Below are 25159 nucleotides of genomic sequence, written 5' to 3'. Positions count from 1 at the left end.
GTGAATAAAAAAATGTTATGCAGCATTTCTATTTTTCACTAAGTGGCAACTTTTGCAGTGTTTGTGGTATGTGTGAATGTCTTTAGTAAGAAGAAGAACTGGGTTGCTTACACAAAGAGAGAAAGAGATGGCATGTCTTCTTCGATTAAATTAAAAATCATCATAAATGTGTCCTTGTCGACACTTCGAAGAAACCTGCGATCGATCCTTTCCTTCGCCAACTGTTCCCTCCGCAAGAAATCAATGGTCAGCAATTTTGCAAGAGTCATCTTTTAAATTTTCATTCTTCACTTTACAAATGTAACCAACCAATTTGCCATTCACAAGCATTCGAGTAAAAGATTAAGCAGCTGATATGAACGCAGGGTTGTCACATAGCTTAAATGTTTTGGTGGTCAAAATAATTGAATATTTTTGAGTTTAGTTTACAAGCGATTAGTCACAAAAATATTGTTTTTTTTTTCCACTTATCAAATATAATACTAACACTTTGAGATCGACTTTAAAAACAAAGACAAAAATAACAATACATTTCAGTGCATTTTTTTTGGTGAACGGTAGCAACTCTTGGTTTCCGTTCTCATTTTGCGCGTTTACTCGGACTAAATACTCCGAAAAATTAAACAACTCAAAATTCTGTGTCACCTACACTTTGGTTTAAGAATTTTGCAAATTAGCTCGAGTCAAAATCTCCAGAGATTTCTGTGGCACCCCTAATTGTGACAAACTACATAAAATTTCTATTCAAGTTGAATAATTTTACTGAAAATACACAATAAATTAAAATTATAAATTATTTTGCATATTTATTGTATCATGCGGATTATTATGATTTCAAAAATCTGAAAGTGCCGTGCTTCGAATGGAATTGAAACCGAGCATTTCGCATTTTATTTTTGAAAATATCTACACAAAACGTCAAATATGTAACTCTTTTCGCACTATTTAATAATAAAAAACCTTCTGGTAGCCCACTCTTAGGTAACATAACTTCGCCTGACATATTTACTACAAATATTCGGAATAAGAAAAGAGCTTGTCTATAATAATAAAGACATCAAAATTAAAACTGTTTTATCAAGAGCAAACACCATCCTATCAGTTATTATTAGCACTTTGCAGATAACAAACAGTTTGCCACAGCCGCCGCCAGGAGGAGTCTGCCACAAACCGGCAAATGGCAACCAAAAAAAAAACCCAAACTCAGCCACGTGTGTGCGCATTTCGTATTTTGTATTTCCTCTCATTCTACTTCATTTTCTATACCTTTTTTTCTTGTTTCACACCCACTCAACCGAAGTTCAGTGTAAATATTTGCATTTTGGTTTTCCTCGTTTCCTGTCAATTCTTGGAAGGAAACTTACTTTATTTTCATATTTCTGTTGTTACAAGGTATAAATACTCGCATATTTAAAAATTGAGAAATAACTAACTAAAACTATGTAGATTTCAACAATTGGGAAAAAGAAATGAAATAAATTTTTCAGCAGCTTGTCGCTAATCTGTGAAAACTCTTTCCAAATCACATTAAACAACAAAAGCAAATATGAATGTATTTACTGTTTATAATCAATAATCGTAGCTAATAAATAAACAACTACGACTCTTGTTTACAGTTTTAAAAACTACCATTAGATTATTTATGAATGAATTCTCATAAATGCTAAACAGATTCAATTCGTTATATGTTGCTTTGCTTTGAGACCAATTCACAATCAAATCGATTAGCAGGCTAATTCATATTATTCAATTGGCTTCATTCAGAGACCAAGAACTAGAAAAATACTATAAAAAGAAACAAACTATTCTTACATATTTATTGTGCTTTTGTTGATACGGTTACAATTGGTGAGGTCAGCGGCACATAACATGTCATAAATCATCGGTGAAATGTGCGAGTTCAATGAAGGCGCGTGCTAAGGATTAAAGTCAAGCGACAGTGCTGAAGAAGTGAGAGGGATAGCGAAGTGAAAGTGAGCAGGAAATATCTTTTATTTATCGTGACATTTGTGAAATATTTGCAACTAGTTTTGGCATCGTCTGGAATTGCTTATACTATCACTGGACATCTTCTTCTTTATTCTTACCTCTGCCCGTAGTCAGAGACAGTTTGCTTGTCTCTTGCACAATTTAAAGACCATTTCAAAAATTCAAAAGCTGTCAACAGCTTCATTAATTACGTACAGCAAGTGTTGAGAAATGGGCGTAGTATCTGTCAAATTTGTCATTCATCAGGCCAGAATTGTGTTAGCCCTTGGCTCATTCTGCCTTTTGTTTCTGACAGCAACATCATCAGAAGCAGCAACATCGCACTCTGGGGCCGCAATCCGAAAAGAGTGGCAAAAATCATGTTTCATCATGAGAGTGGGTAACTTTGAATCATTATGGTTTTGGAGTGGGCTGAATAAATAAGTTTTAGATTGTCTCCTAGTTATTGTAATGTGAACTTTAAGAGCCCTTTAAAATATTTGTAATACTTTTTACAATTTTTGATATAAAAAAAAAATCATTTTAATATTTACACTATTTTAAAACGTAAGGAAGTCCCGCTTTGTACCTAAAATTGTATTCTTGCTCAGTGACGAAATTGATCCTCAACGGCCACATCCTCTTATTTATATTAATTTTGCCTCATCTCTTACACACCTATATTTCTTGAAACATATGGCTTTCCACTAGTATACACTTTCCTTCTTTAAGGTTAAGACTAACTTATCATTCATCGCTTCGCTCGCCTACCCCCGTCTCGCTACGCGGTAAGGTGCGGCTACAGTCGAGCACGCTCGACAGTAAGATACCCTGAGCCTAGGGACTCTTTCAAAAAAGTTGATTTTCGACCAAATGTTCCTATGGCAGCTATATTTAAGGAACGATTTTAACCAAATCTGGTCAGAATTTACAAAACCAACATTAATGCATATTCTATCAGTTTGGTTAAAATACAAAAACAAAAAACTTTTTCATACTATGATTGATTATCTACCGATCGGTCCTATGACAGCTATATGATATAGTCGACAGATTTGACCGAACTTCTATCAGTTTGATTAAGATATCTCAAAAAACAAAAAACTTTTTCATACTAAGACTTAACTTTCGATTGAGCGTCTCTATTGCAGCTATATGATATAGTAGACCGATTTTATCCAAATTTGGTCAGGATGTATAATACCAGCCCAGATGAATATTCTTTGAGTTTGGTGCTGATATCTCAACAAACAAAAAACTTTTTCATACTAAAACTTCATTTTTGGTTGAGCGTCTCTATTGCAGCTTTATGATATAGTAAACCGAATTTAACCAAATTTGGTCACGATGTAAATTACTAGCCCAGATGCATATTCTGTCAGTTTGGTTCCGATATCTCAATAAACAAAAAACTTTTTCATACTAAAATTCATTTTCGATGTATCTCTTCTATGGCAGCTATATGATATAGTGGTCCGATCCAAAAATAAAAAGAAACTTAATTTGTTATGGTATCCAGTAAACTACAAAACAAAGTTTAAAGTCTCTAGCTTTTATGGTTTCTGAGATCGACGCGTTCAAACAGACGGACGGACTGACAGATAGACGGACATGGCTCAATCGACTTGGCTTTTGATCCTGATCAAGATTATATATACTTTGGGGCGTCTGACACGCCCCCTTCTGCCTGTAACATACACTGATAAAAAAAATGCTCAAAACTAATATTTTTGGTCTAAAAAATGAGTCGTGAACATAAAATTCTTAAATTAAGTTAAACTGAGGACTTGCTAAAGGATCTTAAACTTTATGACCATAAGTAAACTTCGTGCAAGATAACAAAGTGAAGCGATACAGACAACAAATTTCAAACACAATGTAATGCAACTGAAGCAGAATGTGAATGTAAATAAAATAAAAAATAAATACATATTAAAAAGCAAATACAACGATAAGGTAATAGAAAATACGGCGGCAAAGCGGTTGTGCAAAACAACAACAACAACGCCAACAACAACAACCACAAGAATAATACGAGCAACAGCAACAAAAACAAGGAGAGCAGAAAATCATGAGCGAGAAACGAATTGCGCACAAAACTGTCATCAAATGACAAATGCTTGACAGCATCAATCAGCAACTGCTGCAGCAGCGACAGAGACAGAGACAGAAGCGATGGAAGCAGTGTGCCGGCGCCGCCGCAAACTGCGCAGCGACGCCGGCAGAGCAGCAGTAACAGCAACGTTAACAACGTCAACAACAACGGCGGCCGGGTTTCATTTGCTGCTGCTGCTGTCGTTGCTGTTAGCTTCGTTGGCAGTACCGGCAACAGCGATGTCGACTTCGAAGTCGGCGTTGGCGTTGTCGTCAACGTCGATGCACTTGAACGCAACTCCAAAAGTTGACAGCGTCCATGAAACCAAAGAAATTCGAAGTTCGACAAAGCAACTTAGTGAAATTAATGTCAATATTGTGTCAAGCACGCCCACTGCCACGCCCACGGGCATAAGGGAGAATGTAATGCTGTCCTCATCGGACTCTGAGCGAGAGGCACAAATTCTCTACGAGAAGTCGCTGCAGGAATATCACGGCACACAGATTGCTACGGAAACAGCGACATTCATTGCCGGCGTCAGCAGCGACGCTGACAGCGGCAGAGGCAGCAGCAGTGACAACGGCAGCAAGATCCCAGCACAGCGTTCCCTGCACAGTGTCTGCGAGCTGTGGCTGCAGAAGCATTGTCACTGCACCGGCACCCTGGAGAACCTCAAATTGAGCTGTCGCAGCATTGGAATCCTTGCGGTGCCAGTCAACTTACCCAACGAGGTGTTCCAATTGTGAGTATCCATTGAATATTCATATTAACTTGTACAAGCATACAAGGCTCAACTTTTTACATCCTTTATATCGTTTTAAACTACTGAGGTATAGATAAACCTTACAGATACTCTTTTCCTAACAGTGAAAGTCATTTTGTTATACACTGATAAGAAAAATGTTCTAAAATCAAGATTTTGGTCTCAGAACTAAGATTTTTTGGACTAAAAAATGCGTCGAGAACATAAAATTCTTAAATTAAGAGAACACATCTTGATTTTAAGAACATTTCACATAAGACAAAGTTCTTATTTTAAGAATAAATGTTCTTAAAATTAAAATTAATAAATAAAGTAAATAAAAATTATTTTATATTTTTATAATTTGTTTTATTTTTAAATTTTGATTTTTTAAATTTTTTAATTTAATTTTTTAAATGTTATTTTAACTTGTTACGAGTGTTACTGAAGCGGCCTCTCTCACCAGGGTGCCACGGTGCCACCATTCGTTTGATACGAAATAATACCTATTTATATTTCCTAACAATTTAAGATTTTTTATTCTTATATTAAGATTTTAAGATTTTTTACATTAATAATCTTAGTTTTAGTAATTTGGTATTAAAATAATCTTATTTTAAGAACAAAATATTTAAGATGAATGTTCTTGATTTTAGAACTTGGTCTTTTTTTTCAGTGTAGAAACTTGCATATTTGGAGAGCTGCTGAATAAATATATCTTTAAATATTCCTAAGTTGTTTCTAAATTCAGAAATATTTTCAAATGACTTGCTTAAACAGTATACGCATAAATTAGTTCGCTAAAATTAACATATCGACTTTTCGAATAAATTGAGTTTTTCTCTATATTTTTTATTTTTTTTTATTTTTTAATGTATGGTATGTATAATAACGACTATCTGACGAAATAACATCAATAATCGAAATATAATAAAAAGAATACATTTAATTTTGATAATTAAATGTGTTAATGACTAACTAAATTTACAAAAATTGTAAGTTCGTGACCGTAAAGTCGTGGTACTTAAGCCAATTTAAAAAAACTTTAGAGATAATTTATGCAAATGATCGATTAAATGTTACAATAATTCTTTTCAACATATATGAATTGCGTTAGAGTATTCCGTTTTTTTTTCGCCGATATTTGCACTTTACTAGATGCAGCCAAAGTCGACTTATATATTGCTTATGTTAATGGCCGCATTGAGCCCGAATAAAAAGACATGTCTCGAAATGATGGTACGATAGAATATAAATAAAAAAAATGATACAAATCTTATTCTATTTGCTGATGTAAGTGTGAACAGAAGGAACACTTCTAATATTTTAGTTCAATAAACTTCTTCAGCATACACAAAAATATAATACAGTATAATCCATCAAACTATTAATTCGATTAGCCCAATATTTAAAACAAATTTTTTTTTTGAAACATTATTTTATTCGCACAAAAAAATGATTTTTATTGATTTAGAAATTTCAACTTAAAAAAGTCAATTATGCCATAATCAGAATAATTCAAAAAATTTATTTCTTTATTTTTTATATCATCTAATTAAAAAATTTGGTAATAATTGCTTTTGATTGATATTAAATAGATGAAATAAATATGATAATAATTTGACAGTTCCCAAGTACGAGTCGAGGCGAATCGAGATCGTTAGCACTTATATGCCAATTTTGTTTACTTTTCCTTTTTTCCAACGTAAAGAATCTAGGAAAACGTACTACATCCTTAGCCATTCAAATATATTAATCCATCGATATTAAATGATTAAGCGTTTGCATTATGAAGCGATCATAAAAACTTGGGCATTTTTCTGCGTGAATTCCTTGTTTTGCGCACTCGTATAATTACAAGTCAATTTCGCAGTATTTCGAATCTGTTTTCGGCTCTGTCTTGGCATGCGGTTTAATCTAATTACACATACGCCACGTTGTGCGAGGTTTCACAATCGCTGTCGAGTTGGAGTTTTATTGTATGTAAGTCACGTTTTCTTGCCGCCAGACCTCTCAAAGGAGTCAGCCCCCATTTTAGTGACCAAGCAGCGCCAAAGTTACCCATTGATTAATGGCCAAAACGAACTAGCCATAAATAAATAATTTATTAATTAACGCATTGCCAAGAGACAAGTCATTAGCTATCAAATCGAACTTTAATTATGAAATGATTCAAGGCTTACAACTTCAATTGATGTCGTAGTACATCTTCATTTTTATGCCATTTTTCTTCACATTCGGAGAAGTTTAAGGGTTGGCTTAAAAATTATTTTATTCCATTAAGGTTTTGATGACCTACAGAAACTTTTCCTATGTTTGGCAACAAGCACGATTCACTCTCTATTCCCAAATCTGTTGATATGGGTATTTTATTTTACGTAAACGTTAAGTAACTTATTGAATTTGATAGATGACATTAAGTGTAAGCCAATAAATTTCTCTCTTCCTCAGAGACTTGGGCAACAACAATTTAACCAAACTGGAAGCAAACTCATTTTTTATGGTACCGCATCTGGAGGAGCTGTAAGTATAACTTTTATCAAGTGAAATAACATTTTTTAAGACAACAAATTTTATTCTTGCAAATTTTAAAATGAATAAATGAGAATTTAATTTAAATCAAGGCAGTTTTTCTTTGTTTAAAAACAATTTTGTTAATACTGTGAGTTTTCTGGACAAGTAAATAAGAGATCTTAAACTTATTTTTAGAACTCCAATAAGATTACAGTTTGAAATTGGTTATAATTTACTGAAATATTTAAGATCTTCTGACTAAGAATCTTTGATTATCTTTTTAATTTCTACCTAATACATTGCTTATCAGCCTAACTTATGGTACCACTATACTCGAACTTTAAAACTGCATGCTCTTTTATCCGTATAATAAATGAGCAGGGCATTTATAATAAGCGTCGCTATTTAAGTATCCTACCTTGCCACAAGCTACCATTTCCATGTTATTTTTTTGCATACCTCAAACCTCATCTGTTCCCACTCTCTGTCCCTGCCTTTCCGTTTTTAATCTGGATACTAAGCATCTAGTGATTGTACGAAAAACGAAACAAAAGCAAAACAATAGCGACAACAACATGCGGAAAAACTTTCATTGTTGCCTGTCATGAGCGCTGCGACTCATTATTCAATTTCACAGCAACCCCCATGACACACCCTTCTCAAAAAAAAGAAAAAAATTAAATCACAGTGGTCAGCCAGCTGTGGATGGTTGGGGATAGTCACTGTACTCTGGAAAGCTGCATCAGCAGTCGGGCGCAATATTAATTACTTGATTACGTTGTATATTTCAGCGACTTTGCAGGATTAATTACTCAGACTGTTATCCTTGCAATTTCCTGCACTTTAGCCTAGCGTAAAAGACTTTTGACTTCTGTTGACCAAAGGAAGGTTTTTATTTGCAGAACTTTGTCCGACAATAGCATCATTAATATGGATCCTTACACGTTTTATGGACTGGTCAAATTGAAGCGTTTAAGTTTGCAAAACTGTGGACTTAAATCGTTGGCTCCGCAATCATTTCAAGGACTCGGCCAACTTGTCAGCCTGTGAGTATGCAATACAAGTCAAATCGTTATATATCTGTGTGTGTGTAAGTGTGTGTGTGTGTGAGTGTGATTGTGTGCGCGTGTGAGTGTGTTTTAATGTTTGCTTTTAAGCGTACGAGCAGCGAAGGATGCGTCCGGAGTCGACACGGACGTCTGCAGTATCAATTTGAGCGCTTGCTGCCATTTCGTTTGCTGCCTTTACACATACACTCTACACGCATATGCACTCACACATACATACATACAAACGTACAAAGGCACACGCACACTTAAGAGTATTGCCAGCACTTGCCAGCAATTACACGCTATTTCGCTCATATTTTTCGCTTTTCCACTTCTTTTACTCATTTCAAATTACAATCGTTAAAAAAATATTTAAAAAAAAACAACAAACTCGTCCCCACTGTGCCGTACCTTTCCCTCGAACATGAAACCTGTACCCTGACCGACCAGTCAATTGAATGGCAACGCCTTGGTCAGCCTGGATGGCAATTGCTTGGGCAACCTGCAGAAACTGCGCTCCTTGCGCCTTGAGGGGAATCTCTTCTATCGCGTTCCAACAAACGCTTTGGCCGGACTCAGAACACTTGAAGCACTGTGAGAGTTTTTTCTTTTATTATTTTATTTTCTACCCTTTCTGCATTTTGCATGCTACACATAAAAATATAATTCAAATTATCCTTCCACAAATTGAAAATCAAACTAATTATGCATTTTTTGCCAAACGAACTCATATTTATATAAAAACTCTTATTTGCTGCATAATTTTCAATGTGTAATTAGCAAATTTGGTTTTAGTGTTGATATATATATTATATATGTGGTTTGACTACAAATGTTTGGGTTCTAATTAAATTGCATAAACGTAAAGAATCATGTTGAATACTAAAGGCTCTCTTATTTATATATAACTATTAAGTTAAAAGGATATAGGTATGTATCATATTCGTGAACTTTTAATGAATATTATACATTTTTATTTGAAATTAAGAACTAGAACACTTTTGGCATATTTGCATAATGGAACAAACAAAAGTGATAGAGTTATCAATTGAGTGAATTGTAAGCTTATTTGCACTATTCTCTTTAACTTTATCTTTATTATTTGAGCTTGTCTATAAAATATTTTTTTTAACAATCTATATATTAAATCACTCGCCAATAACTCTAATGTAATAAACTAACCAACTTTTATTTAATACGCATTCTTTAACGTACTTTGGATTCTTACAATAATCGCATTTACAATTATAATCCATTATTCAAGAATTTGTAATAGCTCATTTATAAAAAGCTGAATTATAAAAGAACGAAAGCTGTTTTTCATAAAATTGTCTGGTTACTCATAATTTTTCGTATCTTTGCTTTCATCAATAATGCGACTTTATTAACGAATTCGGAACAAACAGCAATTTGGGCAGCAATTTGTTGACAATAATAAATGATGAGGACTTTCCGAAGATGCCAAATTTGATCGTGCTGTAAGTGATGCTCATTGATAGATACTATTCAGTTAATATTACGCCAACAGATATTCTTCTTTTTGCTTTCAGATTACTGAAGCGAAATCAAATCATGAAAATTTCCGCGGGCGCTCTTAAGAATTTAACGGCTTTAAAAGTTTTGTAAGTAACTTAGACAACAACAAATACTTTAAGAGCTTCAGACACGCACACACACATGACTTGACAGGACACGACAGGATGGCACACAACAGGACAGACAACCCAAAAAGCGACCTACAAAATGCAATTGATATCAAAGGAAAATTGAACTTTCAATGACTTTTGGATACTCTAGCATCTATTTTGGGTCCAAAAAAATAGTTTGAGTTAATAAAGCGATTTAAATTGGGACAATTAAACATGGATTTTCTAAATTATGTTATTATTTTATTGTTTCAATAAAGTAATAATACTAAGTTCATGATCTTCTATAATTTATTTTTAACTTAAAGAAAATAAGGCCACAACAATGGTTGATAATTCAGAATTGGTAAAAATTAAGTCGTTTTAAAATATCCATAATAGTACGCTATAGGGTACACTCTTTGTGTGACACTGCACCACAAACTTTTTTCGAAAGTTTTAAAACTCGAATTTTCGTAAGGGAGTAAACAGAAGCAAGTTGAAGTGCAAGTGGAAATGGTGTTTATCCGTTTCTTTTTTTTCGGAATAGGATACGAATAAATTTCAATTTTGCTACAAATCGTCGAAAACTGTTTTTTTTTTTTGTGATTTTCTTTGCGACAGCTTAAATTGTCGTCGTTGTGACGCCGCGACAGTCGCGGTTGTTGCTGTTGTTGCTGTCGTTGTCGCTGTTTACCGCAAATTTTTGGCTTTTGCGTTGCATACTTTGGGGCGTGCGTATTAAATTCCCTTAGCTTCAGATAAGGGCTGCAGACGATGACAAATATGCAAATTTATGTGGTGGCTGACGGACGTGGTAGTCAAACTAAACAGACAATCCCCAAGATACCAGGGAATAATCAAGCGTGCAACCTCTGAAGAAGAAGTATGCATCAAGTGAAAGTGAAAAACTTTCGCCGTGCAACGCGTAAATCTGTGTTGAAAAGTATAAAGAAATTTACCGTATGCATTCGCTGAAGATTTATGAGCTTTCCTACCCACTACCATGCTTTCCCCACTTGGCGTGTCTGTAATGTGTTCTCCAAGTGTAAGTTGGTAAAGTATTTTTTAATGCTAGACACGCACGTTATAGAAAGGTATTTATAAGACTTAAGGGAAAAATGAAAGATTTTTGTTTACTCTTCAAATTGATCTACTATAGCTTGCAAATAAAAATATGTATTAAGAAAATCAATTTCAATAAATATTTAATACCAGCATGCTCTCAGAATCTCTAACAACCTTAAATCAATGTCAACTCAACTTCAAATGTTAAAATAATTTTTTAGATTTAAAATAAAGTTATAATTTATTTAATTAAAATTAATCAAAATGAAATTCTAAATTGATTTCAATTATTATCAGCAAATATATTTTTTTATAGTTCGAATATTATAACATAAATATTACACATAGGACAGGAATGAGTGGAGGCAATAGTTATGCACCAAGCCATGCTCCAATTGGGGTCACAAACTATAGAAAAATATTTTTTATATAGGGTTGCCGCAGGGAACGAAAATCTACTAAAAATTTATGTAGTTTTGGGAGACTATCGGTTGGTTTTGCTTTCTGTGTCACCCCTTATATATTTTATTATATTATTAAGTTTATAAAATTTAATGCAATAAAAAAATATTATAATAATAATAAGCAGAAACTCGTTCCAAACCTGAACACTTTAAAAATTGTTCTTGCCTTTATCGAACACCTTCACGTATAATTGAAATCAATGCACTTTGTTGGAAACTAAACTTTATTTTCATTCATAAATTTGCATGACACACACAGTTGGTGTCCCAGAATCAGATCCAATCAGAACGTAGCCGGCTACGTGCGGACACGTACGGACTGACCCTCGAAATAACCGCAATGCTAGCCACATGCAAATGTGCTCTATGTTCTTATGCAGTTCGGAGAGAACACACAATATTTAGAAGAGAATTTTGAAATGTGTTTTAACAATAAAATATAGTTTTTAATATTTGTTTCATCTTTCTCTTTTGTAGTGAATTGGATGATAATTTGATAAGCAGCTTGCCGGAGGGACTCAGCAAATTGACGCAGCTGCAAGAGCTGTAAGTATACACTTTATAGGTGTTGTTCAAGGATTAGCCAAGCAGAGGCAAGAGAGGAGAGGCACGGCGATAGGGGGCTGAGCAGAGGCGGAAGGCGTTTTAGCTGCTTTGTTATAGTTGGCAGCACAACATTTGCTACTTTGTCAGGCGGCAAACAAGCGGAAACCAAAAATCATAACGCATCATTACTTTGTGAATTTACGAGACACCCCGCAACGCGCCCCTGCTTAGTCCCCTTCATCCGATATGATTGCAGTTGCCTTTGACTTGTACCACATCCTGAAACCATTGCAGTTGTAACTATTTTTATGTTTATTTTTGTAGCATCGGCTACAGTTGCTCTGTTACTCAGATCGTATGGCTGAATTAAAGACTAACAACATATAACACCATCTATTAATAGTCGAGTTTTTCTAGCCTTATAATAACCAAAACTAGTCTAATTAAAATCAATTAATTTATCTAAAAATACTTGTCAAAAATAAGCGGCTTTCAAAACATCGAGATTCTAAGCCATACATACTGCAAGTAACATTTTTGTAATAATGTTATACCTTTTTTATTTTGTTTTGTAAAGAGTATGTGACTTTCGTTATTCAACTAGTCTTTTTTTTAAATCTAAGTAGTTGTGGTTGCATTCTGTTTTTGTCACGCCCTTCCTGCGAGTAGCAACTGTGGCAACTGGCGACTGTCATTGGAATCGTTGACATCCTTGCAAGTTTTTGCCTTGCAACGTTTCCCAAATGTCTCCCCAAGGAAATTCAATTTCTGGTAAACAGGATAATTATGAGCATGTTAAATGTTGCGATAAAAGCCACGCTGCGTTGCACTCACGATCTAGCCGGGCCATTCCATATCCCATGATTGGGAAATTAAACTAGCAAATAAATTCGCTGCTGCTACTGTTGCTGCCGGGTGAAGTGTGGGTAAAATCTTGCACTTTTTCCTTGGCTCACATGTGATGTGGTTTTTCCCACTAGAAAAAAAAAATTAAAAGGATTAAAAACATTTTGTAATGGTGGAGTTTGTTGATTGCCAACCAAGCTAAGTAACTATTTCTTCGAGGGTATCCAGCCAGAAATAAAAACAAAACTTGTTGCAACAAATTAAACGTATATATAAAGAGATTTCCTGAAACTTATGTGCAGATAAGAAAAGTCAAAAGATTATGAGTTAGGAGTTAGGAGTATGCGTTAGAGTTTTTTTTTATACCCGTTACTTGAAAAATAAGTATGTTAATTATATTCTTGATCAGCATCAACAGCCGAGTCGATATAGCAATCAGAAAACTGCAACGGATAAGAGATGTTCGATCAGGCTCGAACGCTGACTCGTACTCGTTGTGATTTTTTCACTTTGGTTGAGCGATCGAAGCGGATCGTTCGAACTAGGCGTTTGATTCGAACGGTAACTTCGAATTGTCTTACACATTATGACCAAAGTTGGCTCAAATCAGTCGACTATATCATATAGTTTCCATAGGAACGATCAGTCGAAAATCCATCTTTAGTATGAAAAAGTGTGTTATTTCTTAAGATATATCAACCAATCGCACAGGTTATATATCTAGTAATGTGTTATGTATTCCTACTAAATTTGGTTCAAATCGGATCACTATTCAATATAGCTGGAATAGGATCGATAGGTCGAAAACCTACCTTTAGTATGAACAACTTTTTCATTTTCTATGATATTAAAACCAAACTCACAAAAAACTCTGCCATAGAAAAAAAGTGTTTTACGTCGTTTGGGGCCCCATATCTATCCAAAAAAGTCGGTTTGGTTAAATTCAGAAGAAAAAAGTCCAAATTTGTTGCCTAGTGTAATGGCTGTGATATTAAGCTGGTTCAATTTTACTTGTACAGAACTTGAGATCTGTTAGAAGTTCAATGTATTTCTCTTCTAATTAAAGATACATGTCCGTGTTATATTCAGGGAATCTGTTTCTGTCAAGATAATTCATAACAATACTTGTGCATACTTTATAGTTTTTATCTATTTAATATAATTTCTTAGATTTTTATGGAGATCGTTCTAGTCGAGAATGCAATCTCTGACTTTTATAGTCATATAAACAGACAGACAGGGCCAAGTCGACTTCATCCTGCCTGTTAGATACATGCGTACAAAATCATTTTAAAAATTTTTATTGGGACTGGGATACATGTTACAAATATTTGATGCAAATTGTAAATCGCATTCTAGTTTTGGTCAGGCCATAACTTGCATTTCTTTACGAAGTATTGATTTTCCGTAAACCCTGTCAAATGTATAAACTATTTCCTGGTCAGGCTACAGATATGTATTTGTATTTCCTGAACGTTGGCCAAGACAAACGCCAAGACGATAACAAAATGTTAGCTCAAAAATATAAACTGATTTTATGCGTGCTGTTGTCATATGTCCCCGACTTGGTATCTCGCCAACTTGACTCTTAACTGCAGCTGCACCAGAGTGGCACTTGAAAGCAGAGTGCAGTTTACAAATACATAATATATACACAGAAAAGAGACCAACTTCTAAAATCAAGAACATTCACCTTAAATTTTTTGTTCTTAAAATAAGATTATTTTAAGACAAAATTACTAAAACTAAGATTATTAATCTAAAAAATCTTGATAAAAAATAAAAATCTTAAATTGTTAGGAAAATATAAATAGGTACTATTTTTTATCAAACAAATGGTGGACATGTGGCGCTCTGGTTAGAATATATATATAAAAAATAATTTTTATTTATTTTATTTTTCGATTTTTATTTTAAGAACATTTATTCATAAAATAAGAACTTAGTTTTATTTAAAATGTTCTTAAAATCATGATGTGTTCTCTTAAATTAAGAATTTTATGTTCTGTACGCATTTTATTAGACTAAAATCGTAGTTCTGAGACCAAAATCTTGATTTTAGAACATTTTTTTTATCAGTGTATGCCTCAGAAATATAGTATGTATAAATGTCAACTCTTTTTTGGCTGCAGTTCAATGACAAGCAATCGTCTGCGCTGGATAAATGATACGGAGCTTCCACGGAGCATGCAGGTGCTCGACCTGAGAGCCAATCCATTGTCCACAATCACAACTGGCGCATTTCGTGGCATGTCCAAGCTAAGGAAACTGTAAGAACAATTTATAAGTATTATTATAATTTTCTAATGATTTCTTTTTTTTAGCATATTATCAGACGTGCGCACTTTAAGAAGCTTTCCCGAACTTGAGGCCTGCCATGCCTTGGAGGTACTCAAGTTGGACCGTGCTGGCATTCAAGAAGTGCCATCGAAATTGTGTCGTCAAACACCAAGACTGAAGAGTTTGTAAGCATCGGTTAAGATCTGAATATGTGTTCCATATAACATAAAATTATTTTTAGAGAACTTAAGACCAATTCCCTGAAAAACATCCCAAATTTAAATAGCTGCAGAGACTTAAGGCTGTTGTATGTATAAAATTTTACATTATTTCGAGAACCTAATGACTACATAAGTTTATTCATTAGAGATCTATCGAGTAATCAAATCGAAACACTGCAAGGACGACCGTTTTATGGCCTGAAACAGCTGAACGATCTGTTGCTCTCCTACAATCGTATCAAGTCATTGCCACAGGACGCCTTTCAGGGTATACCCAAGCTACAGTTACTGTACGTGTCACTAGCTGTCTCTCTATAAATAATGCCTAACTCTGTGTGTTTTGTTTTATAATCCTACACAGTGATCTGGAGGGCAATGAGATAACATTTATACATAAGGACGCTTTTGCAAGCTTCACAGCTCTAGAGGATCTCAACTTGGGCAACAACATCTTTCCACATCTTCCTAAGGCAGGCCTAGGTGCTCTACTTCATCTGAAGACCTTTAACAATCCGAAACTGCGAGAATTCCCACCGCCTGACACCTTTCCACGAATTCAGACTCTCATTCTTTCTTATGCGTACCATTGCTGCGCCTTTATCCCACTGGTCGCCATGTCCGCCCAGCGCAAGACTTCCCAAGTACAAGAGGCGGTGCTCTTTCCCTCCGATGCCGAATTCGATATGAATCTCTGGAATACCACCATGATGAACATATGGCCTCAGATGTGTGAGTAACTTGGCTTAGTGTGAGAAACAGTGGCTTAGACATTGTCGATTGATTCAGGATCAAAATAAAACTTTTTGGGGTCAGTAGACCGGTGTGGTTTCAGTCCCCAAAGAACCTTTCTCTTCGCCGATAAAGGCAACCGCTGGGGTAATTTATTTATCAGGGTGTTCCATAAATATAAACCAACCGAAATCCAACCAAAATCACATACATATTCGGTAGGTTTTTGGTTGGTTAACATTTCTGGAACACCCCTGTATATAAATCTCTTTATCTAACTTATATTTACAAGTGGCTCAAAATTTCAAATATAGTTCAGTAATCTCAATTAAACACACAAATTGTGTCTATGGTATTATCTTTTACATTATAACGAAATTTGAAGATAATCAGATAAACTGCCAATGAAAGGAAATTCAAATGTCGAAGCTTAATAAGTAAAACAAACTTACAGTGAAATCCTTTACCTCTGTGGGAGTATACAGATGATAAACAATTCCAATATTTTTCTCGGTTGATCCGTTATACAATTTATTGACACCTTAAACAAAATAATGAATGTATGATAACGAGTATACTATAGATTCTATTATTTATTTAACTTAATTGCAGACAATCTTAGCAAGCAGCTGGGAGCTACAGCTCACGATCTGTGGGACACCCCCAGCTATATGACCAACTACAAATATGAGGACTCACAACAGCTGCCCACTGGGAGTCAATCCTCTAACGGCTATATGGAGGACTATTTTGAGAACCATGATTTGAGTGGACCGGGAACTGGATTTGGGACGGGTCTGTTTAGTGGTATTACAGCGGATGATCTGCAGCCGGGCTCGGTACAATGCTTACCAATGCCTGGTCCGTTTTTGCCCTGTGCGGATCTCTTTGACTGGTGGACACTGCGGTGTGGGGTCTGGGTTGTCTTTCTGCTAGCATTGCTCGGCAATGGGACAGTCGTCTTCGTGCTCGTCTGTTCCAGATCTAAGATGGATGTACCCAGATTTCTAGTTTGTAATCTAGCTGCTGCTGACTTCTTTATGGGCATCTATTTGGGCATCCTGGCCATTGTGGATGCAGCCACACTGGGTGAATTTCGCATGTTTGCCATACCCTGGCAGATGTCGTTGCTCTGTCAGCTGGCTGGGTTTTTGGCGGTGCTCAGCTCCGAGCTGTCGGTCTACACGCTGGCCGTGATTACACTAGAGCGTAACTATGCCATCACCCATGCCATACACCTGAACAAGCGTCTGTCCCTGCGACAGGCGGGCTACATCATGAGTGTTGGCTGGATCTTTGCCCTGATTATGGCTCTGCTCCCACTCCTTGGAGTCTCGGATTACCGCAAGTTTGCGGTGTGCCTGCCCTTTGAGACGACAACTGGCGTGGCCAGCTTGACCTATGTGATCAGCCTGATGTTCATTAACGGCTGTGCCTTTCTCACCCTCATGGGCTGCTACCTGAAGATGTACTGGGCGATTCGTGGCAGCCAGGCTTGGAACACGAATGACTCGAGGATTGCCAAGCGGATGGCCCTGCTTGTGTTCACGGATTTCCTCTGCTGGTCACCAATTGCCTTCTTCTCCATTACGGCCATCTTTGGACTGCAGCTAATCTCCTTGGAGCAGGCCAAGATCTTCACAGTGTTTGTGCTGCCGCTGAATAGCTGTTGCAATCCGTTTCTCTATGCCATCATGACGAAGCAGTTCAAGAAGGATTGCGTAACACTCTGCAAACATTTCGAGGAGACACGCGTCGGTGGTACAACCGCCGCACGTGCGGCACGTGGCAAGCGTGGAGGCGACCTACCACCACCTTTGCTTCCTGCCACAACAGTGGCTCATCCGCCTGGCTGCCGCTGCCTGAGAATGCTGCCAAGTGAGATGCCCAATTGGCATAAAATGGAGCGGTCGCCGACGCTGTGGCAACGCCTGAAGCGCTTCTGCTGCGGCCAACGTAGACGCAAGCAGCGACGTCAGCCGCAGCAGCGTCGCCAGCGTGCCTACACAGCTGCAGCTGCGAATCCCTACCAATATCAGTTTGCAGAGTTGAGGCAGCAGCGCAAGAATCGCGCCAGCTCTATCTCCAGCGAGAACTTCTGCAGCTCACGCAGCTCGAGCTGGCGACATGGCGCCAACTCATCGACGCCGGCGCCTCAGTCCAACTGCAGCATGCCACTGAAACTAATGGATCCTGGTCAGGGGCATGCACACGGCCGGCGACGCCACTCTGCCTGGCTAATTACCAGAAAGACATCACAGGATTCAAATTTGTCCAGTTCGCGCAACGATTCTTCGGCCTCGGCCACAACAGCCAGCACCTCTACATTCCGTTTGTCGCGTTCAAGTGCCGGAAGCAGCACTCCGTTGCCCTCGATAATTGGTAAGACTGCTGTCCAATGGTGTGCCATTATTAAATATTTAATCAGCAGAGAAATAGGTTGAAATAGGGTTGCTTAGATTAAACTACTTAATAGTCAATAGTAAAAGAAATATTCGAGTAATGTGGATCCTTAATAAGTATTATAACCAGGAACTGTAATCATTATAAGTTTTATTATAAAACTCAAGAAATAATCATTATTCTATGAGTTTTATAATATTTACTTATGATTACGTTTGTTCAAAATAATAAAGCTCAGGAATAATCATTATTTTTGAGCAAAGAAATCAAACTCATAGAATAATGATTATATCTCGAGTTTTATTTTTTTGAATCAAATATAAAACTCAAGGTGTTTTTTTGACCAACCAACTTGTATGATATTAGTTTTATTTTTCTTGCTCAAAAATAATGAATATTCCTGAATTTAATTTTTTTTTGGTCAAAAATAATGATTTATTCATGAGTAAAATAAAAAATTTGGTATATTTCATGTTTATTTACAGTTACTAGAAGTGAATGATTGTTTCGTTTAAAAAAAAAACAATATAATCATTATTTACTGTTCCTGATTATAGCAGCTGGAATTTAAAAATTTTTTATTCTTGTTCGTATCTGATTCTCTCTACATCAATAGGCTTCTCTTATAGTTATTTGCAAGCTGAAAAAATTTAAGAAGTTCGTGAAATAAATTGAAACATATGCCATACAAGGCATTTTCACAGATTGACCACTGTAAGAATTCAAATATTTCGGAATTAATAAATGGTGAAGTAAATTGCAAAAAAGGCGAAGATAGAAATTACAAAAATAATAAAAATTTTTAAAATAAATTGTATCTAAATCATTTTTTTTTTTAATTATATCGGTCTATCTGTTCTTGGCAACTGTTAGTTTACATTTGTCAAATCATTGAATGTAATATCTGGAACCCACAAAAAAAACCTCTACACGAGGTAAAAGTCTAGTGACGAAAGCAATTTCTAGCCCCAAAATTTCTGATATCCAATTTTGTGAAGAACAAAATTCAGTTTAATCTAAAAATTTTAAATACAAATATAATATGCTCGCTTTGCTCGCGTTGCTACAGCCGAGCATACTCTGCTGTCAGAGACCCCGTACTTACTATGAAAAAAAAAAGTTTTTCATTCTAAGACTTAATATTGGACCGATCGGTCCTATGACAGCTATATGACATAGTGGTTGGATTAGAACCAACTTTGGTCAGGATATATAAGTCTAACTTAAATGCATATTGTATTAGTTTGGTTAAGATTTCTCATAAGACAAAAAAGTTTTTCACAGTAGAACTTGATTTTCGCCCGATTGGTCCTATGACAGCTATATGATATAGTGGTCCGATAAGAACTAACTTCGGTCAGGATTTTTACAACTAACCTAAATGCATATGCTATCAATTTGGTTAAAATATCTCACTAAACAAACAAGTTTTTCATACTAAAACCTAATTTTGACCCGATCGGTCCTATGACAGCTATATGATATAGTTGTCCGATTTGAACCAACTTTGGTCAGGATATATAAAACCAAGTTAAATGCATATTGTATTAGTTCGGTTGAGATACCTCATAAAACCAAATGTTTTTTCGAACTAAAACGTGATTTTCGACCGATAGAAAAATGTATTTATTCACTTAACAGGTAATATCTTCCAAACCCCTCAGCCAAAAAACGCAAAATTGTACGTATTACAACATATTAAAACTTAATAGAAATCGTTAGAGCCGTTTTGTTAGAAATCGCCAAAATGTAAGCTTAAAAACATTATATCACCTGTAAAATGTTACCTGAGTACTTAAGAAAAAATGGTACAAGGCAAAGGTACACAAAGCCCTCAAGCACGGCTTTCCAATGAGATATAGAACATATGTGTAGCTTCTATGGTTTGGAAACTGTTGAGGTTTTAATTTAATCGGGATTTAGCGTTTTTCCGCTAAACTAGCGGTTTTTTCAAAAAGTCGTATAACAAACATTTCTAGATTTTCGAAAAGGAATAAATCCCCATCATTACATCTAAGCTTTTTTTAGCGCTTTGATACAAACAGACAAACAAACTGACTTTTCATTTCATTATGAGATGACCACTAAAAATTTAAAATTTAGTTATCCTTTGAACCAGTTGTTGGATTTGGGTCATCAAGGTATCAATCGACGCGTATTTTTGATAAGAATTTTAAAAAAATAAAAATTTTTACCAAAAAGCCCCAACGGCTCCATAAGCTGCGATCATATAAACTTTTCCCTCCCACTTACACCCCCGTATCTTAGGACATAGGTGAATTAGAAAAAGTTTTAGTATGCCATTTTGTAAGTTAGGACTAAACCTTTCGATCGGTATATTACTCGGACAGTCGAAGCAAATTTTCCAACTTAGCTGTATATATTGTTTGTCGCCTTTCGCACCCTTCGTGATGCTTTCGTCACTAACGCGAACTGCCGTCCGCAGTGATTAAAGGAATGCACACTCGTAAGCCAGAATCATATGATATTTAATAATAGTTCGTTATATGCTTGCAGCTCACAATGGCAAACAACAGCAAGAGACTCTGAGCAAACCTCGTCTGGTGCGCCAGGAGGCAGTGCAGGAGGAGGAGGATTCATCGCCACCTCGTTTGGGAGTGCGGTTTCTGCCCACCATTCCCTCTGCAGCAGATAGCTCGGTTATTTTGGAGGACGGTGACTCGGCCAATACTGCCGCGGGAAGTGCTACATTTCTGGGCATGCCCCTACCTGGTGTCTCGAGTGGATTTCTGGTGACGCCAGCATCTCAACTACAACCGGAGAATCCGCCACCAGCACCGAATGATGCACCACCATGACCAAACGGTTTTCAAGGATTTTGGGGCAGCTGGCGGAGGCATCGGAGGAAACCTCAAGCAGAGACTTTTCTCTAGGGGTTCAATGGGGAACAGAAAGCTCACTGTGTTCATAGACTGTATTGGTGGATTGGGGAAAAAACCAGACTAAAGGTTCATAGTGTAATATCGGGGCAGACCTCGTGTTGCACCTATGCATATATACAAATAATATTAAGTAGTCAATTTGTTGAATTCAAGTCGATGGTTAAATTTATATTACCAAGCATAAAGAAATGTAAGCATTTTGTAAAATTACTTCGATTATTGCAATAGTCTAAGAAAAGTTAAACAAACGCTTTTCGATAAAAGTATTATGTACTACATAAACGTATGTAACTTATTACTAGATGTACGCTTTAGGTTAGACCCGTATCTATAGACTAACATACACCACATACCTGGTATAGTATATAGTATAGTACAGAGTTTATATATGTCTATATATATATATATTTCAATATACCGAAAATGCTAAGCATTTCTCAAGCTACCAATTCGATGGAAACTTGATACGAAACGAAACCAAGCCATAAATATATTGAAGTTTATCTATTGAGAGTAACCTTTTGACTTTAAGCAACGATGTAATTCCTTGGTCGAATTTTAAAAGGGCAGAAATATTTTATGTGATCTTTTAATTTTAAGAGCTCTAAATTCTCTTCTCTAAATCATTTGGCCGTTTTTTGAGAGTCAATATTTTGATACGGATATATTACCAGAGTATTTATAGCTTGCATACTTTCAAGAAATTGTATGTAAGTTTTTTCGATAGTAATCAATTACTAAATAGAGCTATAGAATAACACATATATACTCGTTAGTCGCCCAACCTGATCTCTTGATCCTCATTGTTTTGCTCATCACTTGCTGCCAGACAGACACCATAGCTGGGATTTTCGATGAGGTGAACTCGATGCTTATCGTTCTGCAATTGTCGTCGCTGTTGCACGTGTCGCATTACTAGCAGGGGCAACATCACGAGCATTAAACACAGAAGCACAGCCAGTCCGAACATGGTCCAAGACGATAGGCTGCCAGCTCCTCCCATAGAAAGTGCGCGGTAGGGACGGTGATCGCAGATTTCGGGTGCAACACAAAGGCTGCCACGGTCACAACCCTGACTGCAAATGGGGGCACACTCGGTGGTACTGCCCGCAATGAAGTCGTAGCCAAAGAGGCAGGAACACTCATCGGGTCGCAGGCATTCAGCGTTGATGCAACGCTCTTTGCACTGCGCAAGACAAATGTGTGGTTCACTTGAGTTAGTTACCAGATGACCAGCATTGCACTCACAGCGTCCGGGTGCCACACAGCGTCCGTTGTCGCAGGCAGGTCTACAGTTGGGGACGCACAAATAAGAGTGTTTGGTGTCCTCATAGCCCTCCCAGCACTCGCAAAGATTCGGCTCGACGCAGCTGCCATTGATGCAGCCGGGCATGCAGACAGGATCACAGATGGAGTTGGAGCCTGGACGCATGCTGTACCCTTGGTAGCAACGACAGCGACCAGTGCCGCCTTCGCATCGACTATTGACACACTTCTGGGCACAATAGGGCTCACAGGCACCGCTGGGCCAACGCTTGGCATAGCCAGTATCGCACTTACATATCTCCGGGGCAATGCAATGACCAAATCCACAATCCTCAGTGCAGATGGGCTCACAGACATACGGATCCGTTTCACTGGGTCGGTAGCCCGTGAAGCAACGGCATCGGTTCGGTGCCACACAGCTGCCATGGACACAGGATCGACTACAGCTGGCCACGCAATACGAGGAAGTCAGGGCTTCGTAGCCGGCGAGACAGGAGCAAACTCCTGGGCTGCTGCAGATACCATTGTAGCAAGTCTTTTGGCAGTAGGGCTCGCAATCTCGGAGGCTCCCATTAATCGGGGCATAGCCCTCATCGCATTGACAGAAATCAGGGGCGGTGCAACGGGCATTTGTGCCACAGGTAGGATGACAAACAGGTGAACAGCGATGTGGCATTAACTGAATGTAGCCCTCGTGGCACTCACAGCGTCCTGGGGCATTGCAGAAACCATTCTCACATCCATGGCGACAACTCGGCACACAGACGGAATGGGAACCATTGAGGGGCACATGACCCTCGCGACAGAGGCAGAGATTGGGTGCCACACAGGTGCCATTCACACAGTCCGGCTGACAGGTGGGCTTACAGCCATCAGAGGTGCGACCATTCACATGAACAAAGCCCACGTTGCAAGCGCAATGATCCGGCTCGATGCAAAGTCCATTGCGGCAGCCGCTGCTGCAGATGGGAGCACAGCGATTTGGATGATCCACACGTGCCGCATAACCAGCGTGGCATCGACACTCGTTGGGCGCCACGCAGTCGCCGTGCTCGCATTGCGCCTCACAGATAGGCACACACTTTCCTAGGGTCTCGTTGCGTTGATAGCCCACGTGGCACACACATTTCTGCGGCGCCACACAGTGTCCATTGGTGCAATCAACGCTGCAGAGCGGCTCACAAACACTTTGACTACCTTTTCGGAATCGATAACCTTCCAAGCACTGGCAGACATCCGGTGAGCTGCAACGTCCGTTAATGCAGGCTTCACTGCAATCGGACTCGCAGACACTTCGATTCTTTTGGTTACTATAGCCCTCGCCACAGTGGCACAATCCCGGCGAGATGCACTTGCCGGTTGCACCGCAATCTACACACTTAGGTAAGCACTCGTCGCTGAAACGATCCAACTGGTTAAAGAGTCGCCTCGACGATCAAATATGTAAGCTCACTTACGTCACAGCAACTCGATCGTAACCCTCACAACAAACAAGATCTACGGACATGTATGTCTGCGGAAAGGAACAGATAAAGAAGGGAGTGATTATTAAAAACATTCATATAGAAATTAAGTGGCATGCCATTGACAACAAGGCATATCAAACGTAGTTTTTATCAAGGCTGCAAACCGGTTCTTGGCAGAGCCTCGTATAACCGGTTCGGTTCGGGTTTTTAAGCAGCGTGAACCGGATCATGAACCGAACCCTTGAAATTATTTACTTTGCGAACCCGGACCTTAACCGAACCGCTTTCTAAAATAAAAGGTTCGGTTCGAAAAAAAAAATTAAATACATTTTATGCTTTTCTAATATTACAAAACTATTTGAGACTTCGGATTAAAATAAGTCATATTTAAATCTTCAAATAAATTTAAATTATAATCAAAATTTGATTTCTTTAAAAAAAAAATTTAATTTGTTCAAAACGTAGAGAAAAATGTATAACAACACAAATGCAGCCTTGGTTTTTATATTACTTATTTTTTATGAACACGATTTTGAGAATCTACGAAGTACATATATTAGAAGTATAAAAACTTTGTGGGTTAAAGATGATCTTTATGAACTCTCTTAACTGAATTGTGATCAATTCTAGATCCGTTGTCAGCTGGTAATACACACCTCTTTTATAGGTTGCAGCACCAGTAGTCCACAGTCGTGGGTACAATTGCTTAAGCCCTGCAATTTTCGCATTTTCACCAGATTTACCCTCACTTTCATTACCCTTTAAATTGGGTAAGGTTAGCACATGAAGAAATAATACACAATCGACATCTACAATTACTTACGGCACGCGTTCTACACAGGCATCAATTTGAAGCCAAAGAAGACCAGTACTGGCCAAACATATCATTAACAGTCGCCACATGGTAACTCTGGGATCTCGCACCACTCGTTTTAAGTCACAATTTACAAATGAACTGTCCAATGATATTCCAA

General features: G+C 37.3%; 2 protein-coding genes across 2 annotated transcripts; one reads left to right on the top strand and one right to left on the bottom strand.

Annotated features, from left to right (window-relative positions):
• Positions 1–4143: 4143 nt before the first annotated feature.
• Positions 4144–21970, top strand: LOC117782600 (leucine-rich repeat-containing G-protein coupled receptor 6). The gene is made up of 15 exons (XM_034619618.1): positions 4144–4593; positions 4654–4805; positions 7257–7328; positions 8222–8365; positions 8819–8962; positions 9775–9846; positions 9919–9990; positions 12003–12071; positions 15050–15187; positions 15242–15382; positions 15439–15504; positions 15565–15708; positions 15780–16147; positions 16760–18529; positions 21068–21970. Exons 1-15 carry the CDS (start codon positions 4144–4146, stop codon positions 21367–21369), a joined length of 4104 nt encoding a protein of 1367 aa, XP_034475509.1. The 3' UTR covers positions 21370–21970.
• Positions 21601–25092, bottom strand: LOC117782676 (protein draper-like). Its single transcript, XM_034619705.1, has 4 exons — positions 25009–25092; positions 24842–24944; positions 24177–24232; positions 21601–24116 (listed from the first exon to the last, which is right to left on the bottom strand). The coding sequence occupies exons 1-4, from the start codon at positions 25086–25088 to the stop codon at positions 22226–22228; spliced, it is 2130 nt and encodes a 709-aa protein (XP_034475596.1). The 5' UTR covers positions 25089–25092; the 3' UTR covers positions 21601–22225.
• Between the last annotated feature and the right edge of the window lie 67 nt (positions 25093–25159).

Source organism: Drosophila innubila (genome assembly GCF_004354385.1).
Source record: "Drosophila innubila isolate TH190305 chromosome 2L unlocalized genomic scaffold, UK_Dinn_1.0 5_B_2L, whole genome shotgun sequence".
Classification (NCBI taxonomy): Eukaryota; Metazoa; Arthropoda; class Insecta; order Diptera; family Drosophilidae; genus Drosophila; species Drosophila innubila.
The sequence above is the reverse complement of the archived record's forward strand: the minus strand, read 5'-3'. Positions and strand labels throughout refer to the sequence as shown.

Bases quoted from the DNA above. Each gene is read 5' to 3' on its own strand.
- LOC117782600 (XM_034619618.1), top strand. From the start codon at position 4,144: ATGGAAGCAGTGTGCCGGCGCCGCCGCAAACTGCGCAGCGACGCCGGC. The intron at 8,963-9,774 runs GTGAGAGTTTTT...CGGAACAAACAG, and splicing joins CTCAGAACACTTGAAGCACT to CAATTTGGGCAGCAATTTGT. The intron at 15,383-15,438 runs GTAAGCATCGGT...AATTATTTTTAG, and splicing joins ACACCAAGACTGAAGAGTTT to AGAACTTAAGACCAATTCCC.
- LOC117782676 (XM_034619705.1), bottom strand. From the start codon at position 25,088: ATGTGGCGACTGTTAATGATATGTTTGGCCAGTACTGGTCTTCTTTGG. The intron at 24,945-25,008 runs GTAAGTAATTGT...CCCAATTTAAAG, and splicing joins GCCTGTGTAGAACGCGTGCC to GGTAATGAAAGTGAGGGTAA. The intron at 24,117-24,176 runs GTAAGTGAGCTT...GGATCGTTTCAG, and splicing joins TACGATCGAGTTGCTGTGAC to CGACGAGTGCTTACCTAAGT.